A 25,186-nucleotide genomic window follows, 5' to 3' on the forward strand; every position below is an offset into this window, starting at 1 on the left:
TCACTATAAACATTTAACAAAACAAATTGAGGCAGTAAACTTTGTGAAAACCAAAATTTGTGCCAGTCTCAAAACTTGGCCATGACTGCTCCCGCTTGTTGGTGTATGTGTGTAAGAGAGGAAGTGGAGTCATAAAATCCACATCACCATTTAAATTGTGAATTTGTCATTGGAAACAAGACACATTTGCTCACATTTGGTCATTTATTGAAAAGAAGCCCAACAGATTTGAGATATTTCCACTAAATTATTAGGCCATTTTAAGATAAATGCATCAGAAGGTCATTGTACTTAAGCAACAGTGATATAGCCGTGAAAGCACTTCTGAGGCTACTTGTTAACAAAAATGCGATCAAGTCGTATGATTATCTGTATCCTACGCCCACACAACGTTATTGATTGGAGATGATTGGCATGGCATATACTAATCGCAACTCACACAAACTTATATCTCACATTTTTAAAAACATTCTAGTTAAAATAATTTACTCACGTTACTGTTTGCTGTTCAGATAATTTTATCATGCTTCTACAACGTAAAGGGTTATGCTAAAGCACTTCTTGAAAAGAAAAAAACTCGAGGGTGCTTCTTTTGGTCCGTTTTCCATTTTAATTGGATTAACTGTTGACATAGCCTATTGATGTTTGAGGTCAGATTGGCACATAGTGTTAGGACAGTTTGACAAAACAATGTGTTAGGGTCTGTCTAATAGGTCAAGACCAATTCAGTCATGTTTATCAATCATGTGAGAATCTTACGTCAGAAAGTGCTAATCGCTGGAATGTCGTACAAACAGGCTGTGTTAAATGCAATAAACAATACATATAAAAGTTTAATTAACTTTAGTTTAAAAACGCTTTGGTGCGGTCAGGTTACGCCCCTCCCCTTTAAACAATGATCCGCACAATATATTAGCACCGAACTAAATACTGGATTAAATATTAAAAATCAAACCGTGAAAAAAAAACATCTGCCGGGAACCAGTCACGTGCAAAGAGATCACATGCTATATGGTGAGTTCACTGAGATGGGCTCGATAGTCGTGAAGGCAGGTTTAAGCCAATCAGAAACGTGGAATTGTACCCTTTGAAGTTAAGACTATAAACGTGGTGGTGTTTCCAACAAGGTATATTTTTCGTCAAGTATTTGCACGGAAAGGGTGAGTCGTTGTTTGTTTTTTGTTCTTAGTATGACTATTGTAGCTATTTACCGTAATTAGTCTTTATATAGGTTTGTTTACATCACCGTGTTCTTATCTTAAATGTAATTATTTTGTGTGAGAGGTTTGGTGTCCTATGTGCAAAGCTAACAAAAATACGTCCCGGTGGTGTCTGTTGTTTGCTGGGTAGTAAGTAATGAGATGGCTGTGGCTTATTCCACTTTGTTTCGTGTATTATCAACATATCCGATACACAGGCCTTTGCCTAAAATTAATTTGTGATATCGGCTTTCAGCAATATATTGTTATTGTTTGTATACGTAGCTAAACTTTAGCTGGTTGCTTCAATGTTTCACTTCCAAATTTTCTTTGACTTCCGTCGGCGTGGTTTCAGTGTCATTTTCGTTTTTCTGGGAAGCTCTAGTTTCGTTTGGATCGTCCACCCAGTGACTGCGACAAAAGCCTATTGCCTCCCCCTTCGTGTTCCAACGCCTTAGTTTAGGCCAAAGTCACTGTGTTCTTGGAAATATAGCTAGGTAGCTAAATATGTGCAATGTAATGAGAGAGGGGGATTATTTTAAAAGACGGTGGCTAGCAGCTATAGGATTGCCTCCGTCTGCATGCATACAAGGCCCTACGGTATACACGCGGAACCTTTCACACAAATTAATTCGGAACCGATTTAACTTCCCTTTGCTCATTCTCTTTCAAATAAACCTCACCGCTTCCGAGAGTTTGGGGTAGCTGTGTAGGATTCGAAAGGGACAGCAGTGCGGTTAACGAAGACCCTGCACTGTAACTAATGCGTTTGCAATACTATAACGTTGTTTGTTTTTGCAGGTTATTCGTCATGAGGCCTTGTCTGGCGGTATTCGCAATGTGCTTTAGTGCAGCGTTTGCTGCACCAAGGCTGGACCGCGAGCTAGACCCTCACTGGGAGCAATGGAAGGGTTGGCACAATAAAATGTACCATGAGGTAAATTTCAGAGCTCTTTCCCCACGTAGCCTTTTCTTTATAGTGAAGCTTGTGAAAATGGATTGTGTAATGGTTTGGTTCCTTTTGTAGAAGGAAGAAGGCTGGAGAAGAATGGTGTGGGAGAAGAACTTGAAGAAGATTGAATTGCACAACCTTGAACACTCAATGGGCAAACACACTTATCGCCTTGGAATGAACCACTTTGGTGACATGGTAAGATGGTGCAATCACTACATGTAGTCACCTGCAGAAAAGAAAATGCTTCAATTAACTTGGAACTCCAACCTACAAATTTACATGCGTATCTTTTTAAACTGCTGTCCAGTATTCAACAAGTTGACCCTTGTCTGCAGACCCATGAGGAGTTCAGGCAGTCTGTGAATGGCTACAAGCACACAAAGGAGAGAAGGCCCAGTGGGTCTCTCTTTATGGAGCCCAACTTCATGGTTCCCCCAGCCCAGCTGGACTGGAGGGAGAAAGGATACGTTACCCCTGTCAAAGACCAGGTAATGCGTCTCGTTTGACAGCTAAGGTTTTTTTTTTTTCATTGGCTCTGGCAGCTTAACCCTATAGGTTAAACTGGTTTGTGCACATTAAACACTTCGAAATGGGTGTACATCTCACTAAGTGTTGTGCAATAATATAGTTTGTTTGTGTATAGTGTCTATGTATTTGCAATGATATTCATGCTGGTCACTTCAGGGACAATGCGGTTCCTGCTGGGCCTTCAGTACCACGGGCGCCATGGAGGGACAGTTGGTCCGGAAAACTGGCAAGCTGGTGTCCCTGAGCGAGCAGAACCTGGTGGACTGCTCCCGACCCGAGGGTAATGAGGGCTGCAATGGCGGTCTGATGGACCAGGCGTTTCAGTACATCAAGGACAACGGTGGCCTGGACTCTGAGGAGTCCTACCCTTATGTTGGAACCGTAAGTATGGTCACTTTGACAAACACAAGGCCAACGTGGTGAAATGGATTTCGGTCATTTGGGAAGAATAAAGGCCACCCAACATGTTAAATCATGCATACTATTGCTTTCCCTTTAAGGATGATCAGCCCTGCCACTATGATCCCAAGTACAGTGTGGCTAATGACACTGGCTTTGTGGACATCGCCAGTGGAAAGGAGCATGCTCTGATGAAGGCAGTGGCTGCAGTCGGTCCAGTCTCTGTGGCCATCGATGCAGGACATGAGTCCTTCCAGTTTTACCAGTCAGGTAAGGCCCCAATTAGTGCATGTAACTAGAGCTTAATTTAGTTCTGGAGCGCCACACAGCAGTAACCACAACACCCCCGTGACTCTTGCGTCTTGGTTCATCATTTTGCAATGTCTAGATTGGTGCTTGATCTGGAAATGGGCATGTCTGAAAAGCTAGCTGAGCCAACAAACATGCTTCCATAATTATCCTTTCACAAGAGTTTGGTCTTTGTTCTCCTCAGGCATTTACTATGAGAAGGACTGCAGCAGTGAAGATCTGGACCACGGGGTCCTGTTGGTCGGCTATGGTTTCGAGGGAGAAGATGCAGTTGGCAAAAAGTACTGGATCGTGAAGAACAGGTGTGATTTTGGTCATTTGGCTGAGTCCATGCTGGATGACTTAAAATTGCATGCATAATGTTTCACACACTGTTCTGTCTGCAGCTGGAGTGAGAAATGGGGAGACCAGGGATACGTCTACATGGCCAAGGACCGACACAACCACTGTGGTATTGCTACAGCTGCTAGCTACCCGCTGGTCTAACGAGAACACTCCCATTCTGTCAAGATGGGCTCAAGAGTACCATGGTGTTGAGTGGTCCAGTCATTCAGTTCACTACTGTGAGATGTTCCTCACCGCTGCTCGATAAAGAGCACTGGCAGTGCAATGGAAAGCTATTTGACTGTAGGAAATGTAATACAATGCAACCTGTAATGGGCTAGAGTGGCAATGTAAGCCTTTGTGTACTGTAGGGTTTATTTTTAATGAATTTTAGTGAATTTATGCAATTGTTTTATTGACTTTTGTTTTGGCTGCTTCATGTAAATACCTTTTTAATTTTGCAGAGGTCATTTGCCAAATGTAAAATGCTCTTTCCTACCTTCATGATCAATTAAAGGAAGATTGCAATTTGTGAGCTGGTCACATCCTTCATGATTGCAGAGGGCCGAACAGTTAGTCTTGGACTTCTGTCCTTGCAGGGTGCATGTGGACACTTATTAATGCGTTGAGATGTGGACCACGTGGAATAATTATAAAATGCTGAGTATTTACTCTAATTCTTTGGGTTAAAAGTACTGCCATTAGTTTCACCACATTAATGTTGGTACTTTTGCAGGCAGGCAGCCCTTTATGGTTGGCTAAAATCATTAAATTGACCCTATAATCCTATTGTGGATCATGTGAAGGTTGTAATGTCCTTTCTAGTAACGCATATGGTAATTGTCTAGATTAGCGTTGGACCATACACCAATCTGCAGTTTCTTGACCAGCTGTGCTGCTTTGTACTTGGGACAACAGAACATGCATCTTCCCTTGTTTTCCCCTGTGTCTTTACAGGTATTTATTCTTAGGACATTAAGATGAGTTGTAGGTAGAAGCCTGATGGTTGCGGGGTACTAGGGGGAGAGGGCATTGGGTAAATGGCTAAGTATTCAGTTACAGAGAGGTAAGACATCTGTTAGCAGGAATAGGAGAGTGGATGATGTCTGCAGCCAATCAAATGCAAAGTGACTCGGCACATAATGTTCACAAAAAGCTGGGAAGGAGGTGGGACAATGAGCATGAGTACCAAGTCAACATGACAAAACCCACCATTGTGAGAAAGGCAGGTGTAAAACTGCCTGAAGGAAAAATTTCTACACAATACTTGTGAAACTGAACTAAAACATTCATGCTGGACAAATGGATGATTTGAATGTGAAGTTTTTATTTGGCTTTCACTCCTTGGTGTTAAAATACAACATGGGTCTTTATTTTGAGACCAGACACAATAGAAATAGGAACATTTGAAGGACTGCATGGAAAGTCTGAGGCACTTTAGACAGGTCAGTTTTTTGCATTAGCTTTAAACCCTGAAATTTGTAGAAGTGTTTTGGAATTCATCACCAACCATAATGGGATTCATCATCACCAACCGTTGTCACATTATTATTACATTACTGCCAGAATGTGGTTCATATCAGGCTAAGAACATTTGGCTTGACATAACTGCTTAGATGTCTGAGAAAAGGTCTCGAAAGGTCTACTTCTGGTGTTTCTTGACAAAGCATAAATATTCCTCCACGTCGTCCGGGGAGCCCACCACGAAAGGGACCCGCTGGTGCAGAGCCTCAGGCTTTACGTCCAAAATCCTCTGGGTGCCAGTGGTGGCCAAACCTCCAGCCTGCTCCACCAGGAAGGCAATGGGGTTGCACTCGTACAGCAGCCGTAACTATAGAGAAAGGGAGACAGAGATGGAAATGGAGAGGGGAGGTTCTGCAGAGACCTCAGCCCTATAAGCGTATCTCATCACTCAGTGAACTTGCATCCACTGTAAGGCATGTTTGTGAACCTGCCATGCTTCCTAAAACTCAATACAGATGAGTTTTAATACATAAATGTTTACATTTGGTCTGGCAACTGCTTATGACTGTAGCTAGTAGGAGTGATCACATTTGACCTAATTGGGCCTCAAATCTGTGTTTTTCTTTGAAGCATGCAAGTCTTTGGTTAGGATGAACAGAAAAACTCATCTCCACTTTTGAGTTTACTTTCCCAAAAATGAAAAGCTTCCCTTGCTACTGTCCATTTTAACACTGGCAGAGGGAAAAAATCAGTGTGAACTCAGCAAGCATACTTTCCTATCGTGAAAAGTTTCTGTTCTGATAGCAGGTTACTGAAAGTGACAGCACAGACCTTCTTTAATCCAGTGCCAGGAAAATATCTGAGTCACAGACAAACGGCAACAGGCCCCACAGACAGGCATTTAACAGCTAACCTCTGTTAAAGACAGACAGCTAACCTTCGATAAAGATAAAGGCCTGTTCTTTTTCAGTCAATGCTCAATGATACATTACAAAATATAGCTAACAAGTGAAGAACAGCTATCAGGACAGACATTTTACAACTGCACTACCAATATTTTGAATAGGGTTTGCATAGGCCTAATCCAGCAAAAAGGATAAGGAACGATGATAATGTTCAATTTTGACAGAATGGATATCGCTAGATATATTACTATAGGGCCTGTGGACTTGCAATAGTTGATTAACTATCAAATATTTGATATTTGACTTATGTCACTTTATTAAATATTAACCTATTTGATAAGTTAGTAATATTTGACATGTATGAGGATAGAGATGTGTTCAGTATGAAACATGAAACATTTAACTCACAAGGGGTTAAATGAACTGGCTGAGGTTGCAGTGGAAGTAAGAATACACTTGTCTTGTGTACAGTACCTCATCATGGGTGTTATAAGTAATAGGATGCTAGATAGCCCACCTTTCCTTTGGGGCTCTTCTCATTCGCAGGATACAGGAAGATACCACCATAAGCAATGGTACGGTGCACATCTGAAACCATGGAGCCCACGTACCTGGCGCCATAAGGGGCAGTGCCATCCTACAGGCCAAATAAAGTACATATTTACAGTAAATCTATAAATAATACTTCTGTAATACTACAATAACTACTACAAAAATAGAAAAAAAATAGCAATACTACAAAAATACCACCATACATTTTTTTTATCAGCTGTAGGGCATGAAGGCACATAAAAACAGTGATAACAGTGCAAAGTACAGAAGCTTTCACAGTGCTAAGAACCATGAGCAAACAGACCTGCATTCAAGCACCAGTCACCAGTCAGCAGAAGCTTTCTTCACTTCTCATAATTAAACTGAGGTGAATGCGAGTTTCATTTCAAACGGGTTCCCAGAATGGAAGTGAGACATGGTCATTCCTGTAAATTATAACACTGCCATAATGTACTGGGTCATAGCACTGCAAGTTGCATTTATATCGGAAAAAAATTTAAATGTGGTTTACAGTAATGTAAAACATTAGTCTTTACTGGTGAACAATGATGACTTAGTGCTCATATAACATATGCTCAGCCAGCATTAAATTTATTTATGAAAAGTAGGATCTGTGCACCATGTTACAATCCATAAAACTCAGGTATACCTGCATTTAACTAAAACCACATAGGCATGTCTGTGTTTTTTTTCTTTTAAATGGAAGGTATCTACTGTGACCGTTCACCTAGTTTTCTTAATCTTTAAACATTAGAACTTGACATAGGTTTGTTGAAATCCCTCCAAACGTTAAGCTTTTTTAGATAGAATGCTGCTAAACACTTGCTAATCGTAACACTGGAAAGGCCAACAACTCAAAACAAGTCAATTCAAACAAGTCAAATAAATCCTAGAAACTAAAAGCCTCTATCTAGGAGAATAGATATAACAACTGTAAATCACAGATAAACATCATCACGATCAAAGTTCAGAAGCTTTGGAGGAAAAATCTCACTCTGCACTCACATACAAACACATGTAAATTTACCATTGCCCCCCCTGCCCCAAATCCCTTCCCCCATTTCAACAATGTCATAATATTCTATTTAAAAATATGCATGTACGTATACTTATTTGTAGTTTCAGGTGCTTCTCTAATACACCTTATTATTTATCTGAGTATTCTACTTGTCATGTCTGTTTGCCATGTCAGTCAGTTGTCTGTCTGCATACCAAGGGTGGGATGGGGTGGATTTTGGATTTGTGTGTGTGTGTGTTTAGGATTGTTTCTCTCCTACTATCATCTCATGACATTCTACATAATATTTATACCTATTAACTGGAAGTATTAACTGTAAGTTGTCATTTCCAAAATGGGTGTGGTTTTGTGACCAACAAAATTTTGTTCTAAATAACTAAATCTGTGTAGAGCCCCAGCTGCTTGACAAAGCCACATAACGGCAATGACACAGTGTGTGTGCGGGAGAGACATGGGAATAGAAGGAGAGAAAGAAAAGAGGAAAAAAGAAAGAAGTCATGCGCTGCTTAGTCATGCTGGAGATGATATGAGGTGGCAGGGGAGTGTGCTGAGCTACTATCGCACACACACAGATACACACGCTGCTATCACACACACCCGTGCACGCAGACAAACAGGTCAATAGTGAAATCCAGGGTAACCGCAGGCCTGAAAACAGCCTTCAGCACAATAACAACAGATGCATGCCATATGAAGAAAAGACATATTAATGTTAAGGGTATAGAATATAACAATAGAATCCAGATAGAATAGTTTGTGTTATTAACAACAATGCATACACTTTGTGTAGGCAAAGATTAGTGACAAGTGGGGAGGGGAGTCAAAAATAATACATTCTCAGGTGCTTTAAATTTGAGTTAAATGTTGATTAATAACAGTGCTGTAATAGATTTGGACATTACAGGACCCTTGAAATAAATAAAAAAAAATAACTTTTTAAATAACAATCAGAGATCAATCAATGTTATATGATTGAAATGTTCAATTTACATTAATCATCCTGTAATAGGTATGGCATAAAATGTCTTAGCAAAACAAAAAGTACTTGTCTGAAATATCTCACAATCTTACACTCCCTCTTATGTTGTGCCTATAACTGCAGAGTCAGGTAAACGTAGATCACCGTGAAGGTGAAGACAGTAATCTACTTTGTACTTAAAAATCTGCAAAAACATCTTTTTAAAGACTGTGCTTAGAATTTTGAAAAACAAGCAAAAACCTTCAAATTGAGGTCAAGGTTTCTTTTTGAGAATACGAAGAAAGCCAAAAAAAACCCCAAAACAACCCAAAAACAACCAACCATCAAATGATCTGCGAGAAAAAGTAATTCAGTGCTATAAACGAGGAAACGGTAATACAAAGATACCACTCATCCATCTGGATGTGCCAACCGCCACTAATCTTGGCCTTGTCTCCACTGAACAAGTGACAGTCTAGGTCAGGTCGACCAGGCACAATATTTTGGTAAAGCTGCTAGGAATCTATGTGATGTGCAAAGTTGCAGGTTTGATATGCATTGTCAGGAGGTACATAGGCTGCATAATAGAGTTGTCACATTTTTGGTGACCACAGCACAGATAAATGCCTGCTTGTAAAGTAAGCAGCAGTATTTACACAAATCTGAACGTTGTCATGGTCAGGAGTGCTGAGTTCGCAGAAGGGCCTCCTAGGATTATGGAGTAAATAACAACGTCCCTACTATTACACAGGGATCTCTGCTGTTTTGGGTGGGAGTGTGTCAACTTCACAGGAAAAGGGAATTTAGCCTGAAATCTGAAGGGAAGATCAGTACAGCAGACTCTGGGGTCACTGTGCGGACGGACACGGACATTCGTGCCAGGCAGTATTCACAAGAATTCTGTATGACAAGTAGAAACCAGGCACTCAGACAAAGCAACAAATTACAAATTGTCACCAATTCTCTGGAAAGGTGTGACCCATTAATAACAACAAAAAGAGCCTAAACTTTTAAACTACTTTATGTTAATCATTTAAGTTATTGGTATGATATGTAAACGTTCTGCAGTGTCAAACAGCTTCAGCAGACAGTAGTGAAATTGCCTTGTATAATTAAAAAATGCTTGACATCCCACAAATTTCTCCAGGTGTGATTAGAACTGTGTTATTAATCAACTATGATAGGAAGTGATATAAGTGTTTATAACCACTGGACCAAAAAAAATCAGCTGGGCTCAGCATATTGTCAGAACTCCTTGCACCCTGCTACAGCGCATACATGTGACAACCCTGCTGAGTCCACACAGACTCAGACAACAGGACATGACATTTCCTGTTTCGTAAATTTCACATCAGCACACAGAGGGCTCAGCTGGTGCTGGACGCAGCTGCACAGGAGATAGTCACACCACAAGGTTCAGTACAGGGCGGTTGCACGGTTATGTCAGTCGCTTATGTCAGGAATTCGGATTCGGACTTGGCCCTGCGGGGAGGCCGAGTCATGCCGTGTGCTTGTGCAAGAGGTTTAAACGTCATGGGCTAATGAATAATGATGAGTTGCAAGACTGTTGGTGGCTACTGTCGTTGACCATTAGAAGTTATCCTCGCTTGGAAAGTGTCCACAACAGAGGCCTCATGTTTTGCCCCTACCTCGGGATATTTCTTCTGCTTTATGTACTCGGCCACGGCGGGGTCGAAATACTTGGCGTAGCCTTCGTTCAGGCTGTAGGTCTTGCCCCTTTTTTTGATCTTCACGTTTCTCTCTGTCAGTATGAATTCGCCGATGGCCTGGAAGGGAAGGGCACACTGAGCACAGACCCCTGTCTGACTGACAAAATATATCCTAGATTATCTGATGAAAATATAAGCGTACCAACCACAAGAATTGTATGAGAAGTGAGTACTTATCACACCTCAAATGTTTTAGAGGCACAAATTCAGGATCAGTTCCCCTTATTAATTCAGACAAATTCATTTGCACATGAGGAACAAAATGTTCTCTGTAGACCAGGACTCTTGGATTGATGAGTTCGGTCAGCATAGAAAAATGGCCATATTCAGTGATCACAAGGTCAGGGGTCAATATGCAAGTGAGGCTGGAACTACAGCTCCCAGCAGTACAGTACTTACTGGATCTAACATGAAAAAGTTGAGGCCCGCTCCAGTGCTCATAGCTACTATGGTGGCACTGCCATACAACGCGTAGCCCGCACACACAATTTGGTTACCAGGCTGTAATGCGTCCTTCTCAGTGGGCTCACCCTCTGAAGTCTGTGTGAGGAAAAACAAGGGTCTGAAAAGCAGTCATAACTAAAAAGATACAAAGTATAATATAAATAAGTGCATATGCAGCTTTAATAAAATGTACACAAAACATGGATTGTTTTTTCTTTATTGACTTTACTGAATAGTGTTTGAGCCGTTTGTGTGAACATGTGTTAGAAATACTTGAAAAATAGGAAATCTTGCAAAACTTCGTTAAAATGTTTTCAGGTATATTTGCAAGTACTCATAGGCCTGTATTTCTCTGTGGCTAAAAATACAAACTCATGCGTATTAGCGGCACCTAGAGGAACTGTATGGGGCGATAAATTTAAATATCTGGAATTTTTTGTACTTACTGACTGTACTTATTAAACTACCCTAAAATAATTCATGTATATATAAGATACTGTCTGGTATAATTAGAAAGCATTCATATATGGTAATATATTGACGTTTCAACATCGAATATCCAATTAAGTTCCAGATTAATTTGAATAACATTAAATGATTCAGAAATATTTGGAGATTTAGATCATTCTGATTTATCTTTAACAATTTTTGAAATGGAATTGATTTTACATATTTGATATTTTGGGCTGCATGTGTCATCTGGCAGGTGGGGGTTCTAGTCAGCTACCTCTTCGGTCTGCATGAAAAAGTAACACAGTGTAGCAGAATGTCAGGTCCTTTTATAGAGAAGTCCATATATCAGTAATAGGCAAGATATGAATAATGAAACAATGTATTGCTTAGATGGCTGCTTTGCTAACACAGTGCTCTGTTAACTGCAGCGACCATCACTCACCCTCTTGTATATGGCAAAGATAGTGCCTATAGGAGCCAAGCAGTCAATGTTGGAGGAGCCATCCAGTGGATCGAAACAGACCACGTATTTACCCTGTGTGCATGAGGCAGAACACACATAAATGTAAAGCGATCTGGCGCCCCCTAGAGGTCATGCTCAAAAATGTACTAAGAACTAAAACAAGCTCGTTACACCTACTGCAGAAGAACAACTATGTAAATTCCAGTTTCTTTTTCCATCTTAAGGGTTTAGATAAGATGGTTGCATGCTATTGTTCACTTAAACAATGGTTCAATATACAATTGCGATCAGATGTTTGATAAAAACATGACGGGAACAAAGGTGTAAAACCATCATATAGTCTATATCAAGAGAGTGATATATACTTAAAGCATTCACATGCAAAATAAACACAACTAGTACTGGGTGACAGAATGTGGACTAATCCATGCAGTGATAAGAACCGATTCATGTACCTGAAATTGTAACCACATATCATATTTTACAAGTACACAGAAGCACAATTTGACTGTGGTGCTTCAAAGCACCTAAAACAACATAATCTCCACCCATCTGCAGAGAGGCATTTTGTGCGGGAGCATTCTAACACATTCGAACAGTGGTGCTATCAAGGGACTGGCAGGGCATGTATTAGCCCTCCCCAAGCCTACGCGTGTCACATTGTAGCACGTGCCAGCGGCCAGTGAACGCACCCTTTTCTCAGCAGGGGTGATGATGGCCTCTTTGTTCTCCTCAGATACCAGGACACAGCTGCTGTAGGACGCTTGCAGCATGTTGATGACCAGGTCGTTGGACAGAATGTCCAGTTTCTTTACCTCGTCCCCCGTGACGTTGATGTGCCCGGCGATGCCCTGACTGAGGTGATACACAGGGACAAACACACTGATTGCTACAAGGAAGCTACAAGAGTTTTCTTCTACAAAATATTAATGGGGAAATGTGTTCTTTTGGTTGTTATTTTGGTGATAAATGGTGAGTGCATGCAGTTTGGGTCCTAGGTGTGCTCATATAGCAGTTTGAACCAGACTGAGGCATTTTACTACTTAATTTTCATCACTAATCAACTTCATTTAGACTCATCAAAACATACTTAATCATTCATTGTTAATTGGCTAAATAAATATATTAAATATAAGATTTATAATAATTAAATATAATAAACACACATCTACTTTAAATGGCAGATGCAATTTTAAAGTAGTCATAAATCTGGCAAAATATTTGTTGTTTTTGAAGTGAACAATGTTGCATTGTTTATTACTTAAAAACTTTATTTAGTTTTAGGACTCTAACAATACATGATACAGTACTGCATCAGATCCAGAGCCCCGTATCAAACAATACCCAGCAACTAAACTGTAGTAGGAGTCTTGGTTCCTCTCAAGGTTTCTTCCTCAAGATCTAGGGAGTTTTTCCTTGCCACTGTCACACTTGGCTTGCTCACTGAGGGCTTGGAATTGCACATTTGTGAAGCTGCTTTGTGATATCTGCTGTAAAAAGTGCTATATAAACAAATTTGATTTGATTTTGATTTGACATGCTCATACTACAACACTGTCCTTCCTATCCAGTGAGTGATCCCTCCCAAGCAGCAAGTCAGGAGCGCTGAACTCTACACCCTACAGGGTGGAGAATGTACAGTATAGTAATATGTAAAGTTGTAGATATATGATGTCTTTGTAAATAGGGCGTGTTAAAAATGTAAACTAGCCCACACAAGTGAGTGCAGGCCCTTGCTGAGTTTTGTGATACATGTGCTGTGGCCACAGCAGTCTGGTTTGTGTTGGGCACATGTTCACTGCTTAATCCAGTATTGTATGTTTATAACAGTGAATATTTTTAGAAACTTTAAATGGAAACATAAGGCATGCTGCTGTCTAATCCTTATGCTTGCTATATTGAAAATGTTATAAAATTGTGATATTATCATATCAAATCAAACTTTTATTTTCATGAATCTTTACAGCCCTTAATGTGAATCCTATCCAATTGGTTTTAAGGTCATCTCATCACGTTAGTGAAATTTCCTTTCCAGTTCCTATCTAGTGTAAGGATTATTAACAACTTCTACATGGAGCATACAATCATTATCACTTCAAGCAATATGCCTCAGTGAAGAATGAAATAGGTCATAAGCCACAGGTCTCAAGTATCATATACTAGGTCAGAGAAAAGGCCACACTGCTATTTTTAACGTGATTACATGTTATAACCATTGATAATAGAGTAGGTTGGAATTGTATTGCAGTTGAATACTAACCTTGTGGTAATATGTAACCTGATTTATACTTTAAAGTGTTCTAATATTTAACAAATATATTCCTTTATAAATGGCTATAACAGCAGCAACCAAGTAGGAGTAAAAAAAAAAAACTAAAGGATCGGTACATATCACAGGTCCGTTATCGTCAAATGTGGTGGTAATGGCCTGTTACACTTGCCATAAGCAACTCTCATAGTTGCTGGTTCTAGTTATACTTTAGTACAGATCATTCTATAATTTAATGGTTCAAATTTGGATGCAATAACTTACAATAAATACTTGGATAAATAAATTTGCAATTGGCTGCAGTAGAAGGTTTATCCGCTGTAGCCTACTTAAGGGAAATGATGAACTGCTCGTTATAGTCGTTAACGTAGATTATCTCTACATTATTTACCCACCTCCTGGTCTCTCCACCTTTTACAATCAAGTAATATCCAAAGAAGACTTACAGGTGAGCAAGGCCTGCTTTCCGTACGGCAGATGAAATAGCTTTGATAGCTATTAGCATGGAGTTTATTAGCTGGGTAAGTTCACCAGTTGCGCCTTTCGCTTGTCTCCCTGTTTCCATAACGAAGCGTGTGAGCGTCCACACGTCTGTGTCGAAAGCGGATTGATCCGACATGTTGGCGTTTCCCTGGTCCGTTTAACTGCGTTTTTAATGAGGAACAGAAGGGACCCACTGCCCGGAGTTGCTTTTTGTACTTGGAGGACGCGGGCAGATGCTAAGGGTTATATTTGTTAGGGGTATCGGGTGACAGGCGAGTATCTCGTGGATTCTCGTCGTGTGAGAACATGGTTGTGGAAGACGTGCGAGCGCCTTACAAAGAGCAAAGAGGGCCAGTGTCGCTGTAATAGTACCTACTAACTTTGATTACTTGGACTGATACATTTCAATGCACCTTTGTATTTCATATTTAGCACAAAGAGCTGCAACGTTTCTTGCACTGTAATTGAAAAAGATCACTTCAGCTATAATACTGAGAAGAATAAATTTATAGTTCTATGTGTGTTCTATAAGAGTTAACTCATAAATAAGGTTTTTTGGGGGGCCAAATCTGTCTGGCTGTCTTCAACCCCACGGTCTACAAATACCAAAAGCTCCACGCATTTCATTTGACCTTTACAGAAAAGGTCGCCTGCATTGCAGTGCCCAGCCAAGTTACAATTTGAACTTTGCAGGCTGTAATTTAAAGAAGACCATCACAGCAATGGTGCACCACAGCAATCTTATTTAACTATATTGATAAATAGAAGTAGTTCCAAAATACATTAATAAATATGCCAATGCACATGGTATTGCCTACATTATGCGTTCAAGAGGAGGAGGCATATCTGAATGTGTTCATTCTCCAACAGCAACTCTTCGCACAATATGATTTAAACAGATTAATATGAGTATAAAGCGAACAACACAACAAATTAGGGTTTTGGTTGGTGGTGTTTTTTTTTTTGGCATAACAGTTTATTCACATTTCCCCCTTACATTACAATCTGGTACAGAAAAGGCACTTCATTATGCCTAAAGATAGAAGGCACGAGACAGAATTCAGACCATACAAATTTTCTTTGACTCTTTGGCCAGTAATGTTCATTGAGAGCTAATACAATGTAATTAAATCATTCTTATGTTTGTTAAAAAATTAGATTGCAGGAACACCATATCCAAGTGAGTGCAAATCTTATGGTTTACTTCAGATTGTTCCCTTTTATGAATAGTTGTGTACAGTATTAGGTCAAAGGTTGTTCCCTGGTTTGGAACAAGGAATCAGCATGCCACTTCTGTGACTTGGCCCAGACTGTTTGGAATTTGATTGTTGGTCTCTTTTATAACTTGCCTTCAGTGGGTCTTTTGTTCATGGTCCTGGGCGTGTTTCACATTTGTGATGTTTCTGGTAGATGGAGATGTACTCTTGGACGTCTTCTGGGGAGCCCAGCACCACGGGCACCCTCTGGTGGATGCTCTCGGGCTGGATGTCCAGCACGTTCATGGTTCCCGTGGTGGCCCTGCCGCCTGCCTGCTCCAGGATGAAGGCCATGGGATTACACTCGTACAGCAGCCGCAGCTACAGCAGGGAAGACAATCACAGCTGGTAAACACTGTCATATTATCCCCAGAGTAAACAATAAGGGCTCGGCAAAGAAATTGCAAAATATAGTTAATATGATGATAATATGAAGGGGTTTCCCCTGCAAGTAGAAATTGACGATGACATTAATAAGCCAATAATACCAAGATATAAGCAGAGATAATATGTATGTAGACAAATTTATGAAACCTGTTTGTAGGGTTTTTTTTTACTACAAATCTTGCACAGAAGAGTGGGTCAGTTTACATCTATATGTAAAGTGACCACAGAAGCTGCATTGGAGCCAGGTGTGAGTGACTCCAGTTCACATAGATCGAGAGGCATAATTCTGTTGACTTTATAGGGTGTGACGTCTTCCAAAAGAAGCAGAAATGATTGCTAATCCTTTACAGACATTTGATTTGACCGTACAACTTGGCGCAAAAAACCCCCAAAAAAACCTTTTGCTTGTTTGGTTTTACCCGCTTGTTTCAAACTTTCATGTTTACAGGCATTTTCTTCGTTACTCTCATGCAAGGTGCACCTTTACTGTGGTATTGCGATTGAAAGCCTTTCTCCAAAATGATCACCGTTTGCCAAGTCATAAATTAAACAGCACGTCATCTGTCAACATACCTTTCCTTTGGGACTCTTCTCATTGGCTGGGTACAGGAAAATTCCTCCATACACAAGGGTGCGGTGCACGTCTGCCACCATGGAGCCCACATAACGTGCCCCATACGGCGCACTGCCATCCTGCCCGAGCACATAAACCCACACCAGGTCATGCAGGGGAACTGGGAATTGTGTTCAGTATGAACCTGGCCACTGGTTGTAAGTTTCTATTTACGTATACCATACATAGCGAGTGGCTTTTGTAATTGCAACCCCAAGGTGTTGCGAGAGTTAAGTGCACAAAGTGTACCTTCGGGAATTTTTTCTGCTGCAAATACTCCGTGACAGCAGGATCAAAGTACACAGCATAACCCTCATTGAGGCTGTAGATCTTCCCCCTTTTCTTGATTTTCAGGTTTTGTTCAACCAAAATGAACTCTCCTATAGCCTGACAGACAGGATGGCACATTCTCAGTCCACGTGAAATCACGCGTCCTGCAGGAAATACACTGTTTTGTTCAAATTCAAAAATCCCACAGATATGATGCCATCTAATCAAGAGCCAACTATTTCATATGTGAACTTGATGCATGAGCTACTTACTTATCAATAAACATACAGAATTAGCTTGTGATTGGTCATATGGTCTTGTTGACTCACAGGGTCCAGCATGAAGCAGTTGACCCCCTGGCCGGTGGAGAGCACGACCATGGTGGCACTGCCATACAGAGCATAGCCAGCAGCCACAATGTTTCTACCAGGCTGCAGGACATCCTTCTCGCTTGGCTCGTCTGTGGTGCACTGTGTTTTTTATACGGTTTTACAATTTAAATAAATGTAAACTGAATGATATTGGCATTATTCTAAGTTAATAAAAAAATAGACAAAACAAGGGAGAGAAAATCAGCTGCTATATATATATATAATGATAATACTGGAATCCATTACAAAATTAGCTTCATTCATTTAGTTCGTGATGCCTACTGATATTTCAAAACTGCCCATAAATAATCAGTACTCATGTTTTCTAGGATATAAGTGGAGCAGCACATAACACAATTGAAGGTAATGACTAGTGCCTTCAAAGTCATACCTTTCTATAGATGGCAAAGATGGTCCCAATGGAAGCCAGACAGTCGATGTTGGAAGATCCATCAAGGGGATCAAAGCACACCACATATTTTCCCTTTTGACCATAAATGAACACATTTCAGTAACACAAGAAACAAAATAACTCAAGGTGCTGATCTGTAATCACTGTCCTGCATTTGTTCATTGTTACCCTCCTGTCCGGCTCGATGATGATGACATTGTCGTGCTCCTCTGTGACCAACACGCAGGAGGTGAAGGAAGATTTGAGCATGTTGATGACTAGGTCGTTGGACAGGACATCCAGTTTTTTTACCTGGTCGCCTGTCACGTTTGTACTTCCAGCAATTCCATACCTGTTGAAGAGTATGGACTACAATGTACGTAAACGTATGTAAATAAACAGTGGAAAGTTTTTTTGTTGTTGTTGTTGTTTTTTAAACGTAAATGCATTGATTAAAATGTACTGGAAAAGATTTTGAATTAAATTATTCACACCCACTGCGTGCACAGGTTTGCACTCCAAAATAAAATCTGCATTCGCAATTAAGCATGAGGTTTTGTTTTTTGACAAGACGCCATTATAATGCTCAATGTAAACAAAAGGACAACTGGACCTAAGGGTACAGTTATTCGGATGGCATAGTGAAACTAAGTGCTTGTGGTTGCAAAACTGGCCACACTGAACAATATAGCTAAAAATATGACGCTGTAGAATGACGGAACATCTGCATATGTGGAGCAATTTGCCTTTTTTGCTTTAGCCACTTAGTTTAGGTAGGTAGAACGTTGCACTTTTGAAATACTATAGGCTACAAGGCTATATGCCTTTTGCATGCTAAATGCGCAGGTCAGAAAGTTCTGCTGAATGCTGCAAAGATATTTGATTAATTATACTTACAGGTTGGCGATGCCTGCTTTTCTGACAGCGCTAGAGATCGCTTTGATTGCTGTGCACATAGCATTCAGTAGCGTTGTAAGTTCTCCCGTCCCCTTTGCTTTTCTTCCTTCCTCTAAGAGAAATCTCGTCAGAGTAATGACATTTGTATCAAAAGAACTTCGATCCGACATGTTTAATGCGAAAAGGTTTGCTCGATGTCGTTGAGCGAAATTTAAGTAAAGTTTATTCAACTGATCCTGAGCCCACAACAAGGAAATACTGTGAAAAGGGGTGTGCGGAATGTTAAACCAATGACCAGCGAAAAGCATAGGCAGGGGGTGTGGCTGTGTAAACTGCGACATTACGTTGACTAAATCGTTCTGCAATAAAAAGTTCTTTCATGCTTGAAATGATGGAGCTGGTTCGTGACCTTTGGGTGGCCTAAGATGTTCTCAGTGTCATCGCCACCACCAGCGTTAACACCCAGCAGAGGAATTAAAGTTACATCTTGCTGACCTCTTGGTAACCTTGCCTATTTACGAGTATTTGATTAATTGAAGGGCATCAGTTCTAACTAAATGATAAGTACATTTATGGATGTTTATATTGTGGCCATTGTCATACGCTGCATGGAAAGTAAAGGCCTTGTAGAACATGGGACCTTAAACAACATAAAATTGAATCTCTTCAAAAGATTTTGATCATTCACTTTATATTGTCTATCACCATGCATTCAAACAAACATTATTTGCAGAAAAAAAATAAAATAGCATTCGTTCAGTCATCGTAGTATGAAGTAGTGCTTGATGTGCACTATGATTTAAAGTTTGTTATCTTGACTATTGTTGCAGTATGAAGTCACTGTAGACTGATAGCTCTCATTCGAAAGATTCCCTTTCGAGGCACTAGATGGCAGCACTACTCAAAAGGTGTTCAGTAGTTGGACTTTTAAATTGAACACAAAGTATGTGGTGTTCAGACTTGTTAGTTTTGGTTCGATACAGAATTTTCACTAAAAAATGTTTCAGTCTTTAGATTCAACCTGAGAGAATATACACGAAACAAAACTTTTGTATTATGAAGTGAACACTTCATAACATTGTTATGAAAAATAAACCCTTACAGAGACATCATAAAGAAACACACAAGCCAATCAAAAAGTAATCTGTATTTCAACACTTAATCGTGTTTCCCACGGTTACTATAATGTTCACATTGAAGTCCATTTTTAGTAATCTCTTATGTAAAAACATGCACACGGTCATAATTTTTATCTCAAAAACATTATAACGTTAGTTTACACACACCTTAAATACAGTATCAAGCTGTAATTGCTACTTAGAATACTAAGCAATACTTTATTGCGAGGAACATTTCAAGTGCTGACTGAAACACCCAAGAGCCACAAGGCCTTTGTTACGAATTAAGGTAGCGTATTAAGCTTGCATAGACTGATAAAGCAAAGTTAATGTTTATCTAAGATGCAATGTATTGTGCGGCTGAGGGAAAGCGACTGAAGGGCATTTCCAGAGTCGCTGTGTTTAGCTGGGTAAGTCATGTTGGTGCGTTCAACTTTTATCAGAAGACGATATGTGGTAGCTCAGTAGCTGACTTGACTTGTAACTGGGAGGTTGCTGGTTCAAGCTCCACCACAGCCAAGTTGCCACTGTTGGGCACCTGTGCAAGGCCCTTAACCTCAAGTTGTACTCAGTCGTAATTGTAAGTCGCTTTGGATAAAAGCGTCAGGTAAACGTGTGATAGCAATGTTTAGTTAATTTACACACAGAAACATATTTTTCCATATATTGTGCTTTTTTTTTTTACTTGAGTTAAAAGGAGAACAAAGATCAGACTGACAAGAACTCATTTAGAAAGTTTAGTGCGTCCTAGCTGACTGTGTAACTGTAGACTGCAGTAATTGGAGCACCTGAGTTTGTGTGCCTGCTTGCACGTCACGCTATTTCGTCAGGGTACATTCGTTCTGCACAGGAATTGCCAATACCATCTTGTGCGCATGCGCAAAGAGGGCACGCTTCGCCGCAGAGAAAAGTTGCAATGCAAAACAGGGCAAACTCTGTGGGAAAGCGATGTAAACATAGTAATCTAGTCCTTACTGGGAAATAAAAAGAACTGTGCGATAAAACTTTGGTTTTACATTTAATTTGGCTAGTGCCAAATACCCTGTAAGAGAAACTTGTCCCAACAACTTCATGATAAACCTGCACAACTCGCGACTTTATATGAGAAGAGGTAAGTTGTCTGTCTATTTATAAAATGGTTGAGAACAAACGATGGCTTTTAAATACATTAGCCTGTCAAGTATGCTGTTCGAAGCTGTGAGCGTCAGAGCATGTGTACTATTTGGTCGCTTCGCGCTTATGATTCTCTTCTTGATTCTTACAGCATGAATTTCGATCATTGTAAAGGTGTAAAAGAAAAATCATAAACTGGCTGCTGTTTCGCAATAATATTAAAATAAAGGTCATGAAGACCATTCTCGAAACTTTAAGTAGATATTTGATATTTAGCTAATGTTACATTAATTATGTCGTGTTTTCTTCTTGTTCTCACACCTGCTCGGTGCCAAATATTCGCTATTGCAGGATTAATATGTGGTGATTTACGTTGTTGATTTCGATGCCTCTTGGACAACGTATTGGTATTGAAAAGGTTAGGTCTGTTGAACACAGTCAGTGCGTGAATTATTATCTCGGCGACATTTAAAAGTCCCGAAATGCGCAAGAAATAACCCGATGCACTGCAAAAGAAGGACATGTCTGCCAGCTAAATCAACCTGAAATTGTTCTCGCTTCCTCAGATACCTCGAGAGGATGCGATTTTGATGGCTGTCCACTCATGTCCTACATTCGGGAAGTTTTCACTTGTCGGCAAATGCTGCCTGCTTAGATCGCGACCTTTTCTTAATGTCAGAACAAAATGTGGCTTTTCGTGTTGCCTTTGTTCACAAAAGCTGTTCTCTGTAACCTTTGCTTCAGGTTTGCCGGTAGAAAACTAGATTGAGACATATTTGTGATGTAGGTTTTCTGTAAAATTCAAGCTGTTAGTATTGGACATTGGTTTCATACGCAATACCGGTGCAATAAGGGAAAGTTCATTTTTCTAGCTCAGCATGGTTACAGACTGTAACGCAGCGTGTGAGAACTGCTGCGGACAAAAATATTATTATGCCGCAATGAAAAGGATTGTCAGCAACTTAATGTTATCGGCCGTGAAAATGAAACGTGAATGAAACGTGGTTGCCCTTTTGATGGTCTTCCTCTCCTCCGCCGCCTTAAAAAAAAAACTTTGATCCCTTCACCAGTCATTTCAACATGATGGCCAATATCGGATTCTTCTTTCTTTTTGCCCGTTTCTCCAGAAACAAAAGCCCACGTCATAAATTGTGCAAGTCATCTGAATAAGTGGTGGCGCGCTACTGCACTTTGTGCGGGAGATTACAGATGATAGGCTTGTCTACAGTGCCTCGACCGTGTGAGGCTTAGGTCTGAACGGGGTGAAGTCCTCCCAGTGGAAGGACTTCAGTAGGAAAGCCATGAAAGCTGTTTTCCCCAAGAACATAATGGAAATATGATTGATAAGGAAGAGATCTTTCATCTTTTATGTTTGTCTTCCAACCTTACAGCTAAAGCTATACGGCTGCTTCATAGTGCCAGTCACTGGGTGCCCCTGCCATGTAAGTGAAATGAAAGCGATGTGAAGAGAAACACACAAGTCTTTGTGTCCCGTGACACTAATCCTGCATTCTAATGGTTAACTGCCTCAGGTTTCTTGCTTGAAACATGTAATTTCATGATCATGGTTTGTAACCTGAGAGCTGCAGAGGTTTCCTTGTCTCTGTTACCCACATCCAGCATATGATTCTTAGCTGCTTAACTTGCTTGTAGCACGTGGCAAGGCATTTATTGGCCACTCATATCCCACAGAGCTGCTTTTTGCATGACGGAACAGACGTCAGTGATTCCAAAGTACAGTGCAAAGGTGAAACCATGGTTCGCTTCAGGAGCTCAGTTTCACATGCCTTTTTTCTACCCCAACTTCCACAAGCTGCCACAGTCAGGCCCTCATGAACACGTGGCTTGTAGTCTTGCTGAGTTATCACCTTGCTGAGAAGGCCCATAGAGATCAAAGCTCAGGTCTGTGGTAAAGGGAACCGTAACATCAAGCTCCCTGACAGGCTGTAAAAGCCCAACAGCTGTTCTCTGTTTATCCAGGAGAAATTACTTGCACTATACTGCTCGGTTAGAGCTGTTTGCAAATCTAACCTGCCTCGTCACTGCCACTACAGCCATAACATTAAGCTGGGCACGCTTACATTCGAACAGTCCACGTTAAAAAACAAAACAAAAAAACAAACACAAAAAAAACCCAGCTTTGCTCTGTTTTAAGTTTTCCCTCCTAATTTAGAAAACAAAAAATAGAGTTCCAGAGTGACCAGAGCCCAAAGGTGTTGCCTCGGTCTTTTGCTGCGTATTGCCCAATTTCATCCATTCATGCCAGTGTGCAGGGCCTCCTCCACTGATCTACTGAATTCTGCTGTGATATTTGCAGACTTCATCCTGGGATGTCAATGTTGCATGTGCACGCCAATAACTGGTAATGGATAGTTATGGCTCGTCACGCAGACTGAAACCTGATGCTGCATTTGTTTGAAATACCTGCCAGGCATGGTGCAGGCATCATGAGGCAGGCAGACATCCTGATCACTTGTTGAATTTGTTTTGACTTTTCAGCTGAAGTGATGGCTTAATTATTGTGTAACCATAGCATCTCTAGCTTTCCTATTGCCTTTCATGGTGAGTAATTTATTTGTTTTTTAATGGTGTAGTTACGGTTATTGTCTTATTTATCAGGGCACTATTTAATCCCTTTAATATTCTGCCCTTTGTTTTAATTTCCTGATAAAGGAATGCACAACTGTGAATTTCAGTGGAATTCTGAGCCCTCTATCTAGAGAGAGAGAGAGAGGGAGGGAGCGCATACAATCTGAGTGTATTTGATTAGAAAATTGGTAGATAAGTTTGTAGATAAGATCATTCCATTGATTCAGTTAATTAAACAATTAGTGCTAGGTGAGCAGTTCTCTATAAAGTAAGAGCATTTGCCCTGATCCTTAGAGCACATACCAACTGAGTCAGGAAGTGATTATTGAGATGATTAAAGGTTTGGCAGGACTTTAAAGCATTCAGTTGCAGCTTGCAAGTCTTAAAAGATTAACACCAAAATGGGTCTAGATACTACCAGGGTATTTATTTCAAATTCTTGTAGTTATTGCTTGCATTGTGTAACTTGGGTATGTTCATCACAGTTCTCACTTAAAAAAAATGTGTTACTTAAGGGTAGATTTTTATTTCAGTTATTAAGTACGTATTTTGGGGAAGAGATGAGACAACAAAACATGCTGTAATTAATCAGATATGATTTTAAATGAGGGACACTGCTGCACCCTTAGGGAATAGGGAATTAAAGTCAAATGGTGTGTGCCCTACTCTTGCTGTTTTTAGGTCAAATCTGATTGAGTAAGACACTTGTTTTTTTTTTAAACTGTGTTTTTAAAATGCAAGCATGTTGCTGTAAAGCAGAAGGCGTGGTTTGGGGGTATAATTTCAACTTCTAATGCAGAGAAGCATGCTTTTAAATCTCTGAACTCATTGTGCTTGTCCTCATGTCCTGTTTGCTTGTAAACAATGCAATCAAAATTTTGCATATTGCTTCAGGAGGGGATATAGCTATTATTGATGCAAGGAATAAAAAAAAAAATGAATATTTATATTTATTCATTGTGGAAGGTGACAGATTAAACAATAAAAGAAACAAAAAAACAAAACAAAACAAAACTGACATGACCGAAGAAAAGCTCCCTTTGAAGGATCCCCTAGCCCTATTCACTTGAAAACATTCCAGTAAACCCTTGGGACAGAAGGCATCACGATCAGGTTTACCACATCCCAGACAAGCCCGCAGATGATAATGGTCCTTCATTGTCACTGCTGTCGCCCCTTCAGCCACCTAACGCCGGAGCTTTATTGTCTGTGCAGTGGGGTGTTTTTGTCTTGCTGTCTCGGAATGGGAAGCATAGAAGTGGGCATTCTCAGTAACATATTGAGTTTCACCATCTACCTAGAGTATTTCAGTTACGTCGTAAAGAATGTCCCGAGGCCAGGATCAGTTGGCTGCTTTCCATCTTTTAGTAAACTCTTTTGCAGTAAACTTTGGTAGAGGCAGTAGCTGTCTGAAAGGTGGCCCAACACACGGTCCAACATGCAGTTAAAGTGGACGATCTCTGTGACATCAGAGCCCCTTTGCTGCAGTCATTGTGTGTGGAGAGGCTTGAGTGAAGGCTCTATTGTCAGGGAGACAGAATCCTGCTGTTCCTTGTTCAGCTTTGAAGTCTGAGCTGCTGGGTGAGGGACATCTGTAGAAATGAAGGGGGACAGGCTTTGCTAACTGACCTGTCTTACCATTTCAGAGAGCTGTCCCAGAGGGTGCACACCCTCTTAGCTTCAGATGCTGCGGACAGGGTCCAGCATAAAGCATACTTAAGCAATGGA

General features: G+C 40.4%; 4 protein-coding genes across 6 annotated transcripts in view; 2 read left to right on the forward strand and 2 right to left on the reverse strand.

The window, feature by feature from the left end:
- The first annotated feature begins 1,006 nt into the window (after positions 1–1,006).
- On the forward strand, positions 1,007–4,246 carry ctsla (cathepsin La). The gene is made up of 8 exons (XM_027029508.3): positions 1,007–1,160; positions 2,001–2,136; positions 2,227–2,349; positions 2,490–2,642; positions 2,839–3,063; positions 3,183–3,351; positions 3,575–3,692; positions 3,777–4,246. Exons 2-8 carry the CDS (start codon positions 2,011–2,013, stop codon positions 3,874–3,876), a joined length of 1,014 nt encoding a protein of 337 aa, XP_026885309.2. The 5' UTR covers positions 1,007–1,160; positions 2,001–2,010; the 3' UTR covers positions 3,877–4,246.
- Positions 4,247–5,021: 775 nt separating this feature from the next.
- fbp2 (fructose-1,6-bisphosphatase 2) lies at positions 5,022–14,683 on the reverse strand. The gene is made up of 7 exons (XM_027029496.3): positions 14,417–14,683; positions 12,394–12,556; positions 11,681–11,773; positions 10,741–10,881; positions 10,261–10,398; positions 6,601–6,720; positions 5,022–5,545 (listed from the first exon to the last, which is right to left on the reverse strand). The coding sequence occupies exons 1-7, from the start codon at positions 14,587–14,589 to the stop codon at positions 5,357–5,359; spliced, it is 1,017 nt and encodes a 338-aa protein (XP_026885297.2). The 5' UTR covers positions 14,590–14,683; the 3' UTR covers positions 5,022–5,356.
- Positions 14,684–15,386: 703 nt separating this feature from the next.
- On the reverse strand, positions 15,387–18,906 carry fbp1a (fructose-1,6-bisphosphatase 1a). The gene is made up of 7 exons (XM_027029475.3): positions 18,639–18,906; positions 17,931–18,093; positions 17,742–17,834; positions 17,309–17,449; positions 16,959–17,096; positions 16,670–16,789; positions 15,387–16,030 (listed from the first exon to the last, which is right to left on the reverse strand). Exons 1-7 carry the CDS (start codon positions 18,806–18,808, stop codon positions 15,821–15,823), a joined length of 1,035 nt encoding a protein of 344 aa, XP_026885276.2. The 5' UTR covers positions 18,809–18,906; the 3' UTR covers positions 15,387–15,820.
- Positions 18,907–20,642: 1,736 nt separating this feature from the next.
- kank1a (KN motif and ankyrin repeat domains 1a) overlaps positions 20,643–25,186 on the forward strand; it is a 42,941-nt gene continuing 38,397 nt past the window's right edge. For all 3 annotated transcript variants that reach the window (XM_027029231.3, XM_081714113.1, XM_027029200.3), the window contains exon 1: positions 20,643–20,867. Coding sequence is in view for 1 of the 3 variants with exons in the window: in XM_027029200.3 (XP_026885001.2) it covers positions 20,828–20,867 (40 nt within the window). In the remaining 2 variants the exon portion in view is untranslated. The remainder of the gene's footprint in view (positions 20,868–25,186) is intronic.

The sequence above is a fragment of the Electrophorus electricus genome, chromosome 5 (genome assembly GCF_041902795.1).
Source record: "Electrophorus electricus isolate QZ-2024a chromosome 5, ASM4190279v1, whole genome shotgun sequence".
NCBI lineage: Eukaryota > Metazoa > Chordata > Actinopteri > Gymnotiformes > Gymnotidae > Electrophorus > Electrophorus electricus.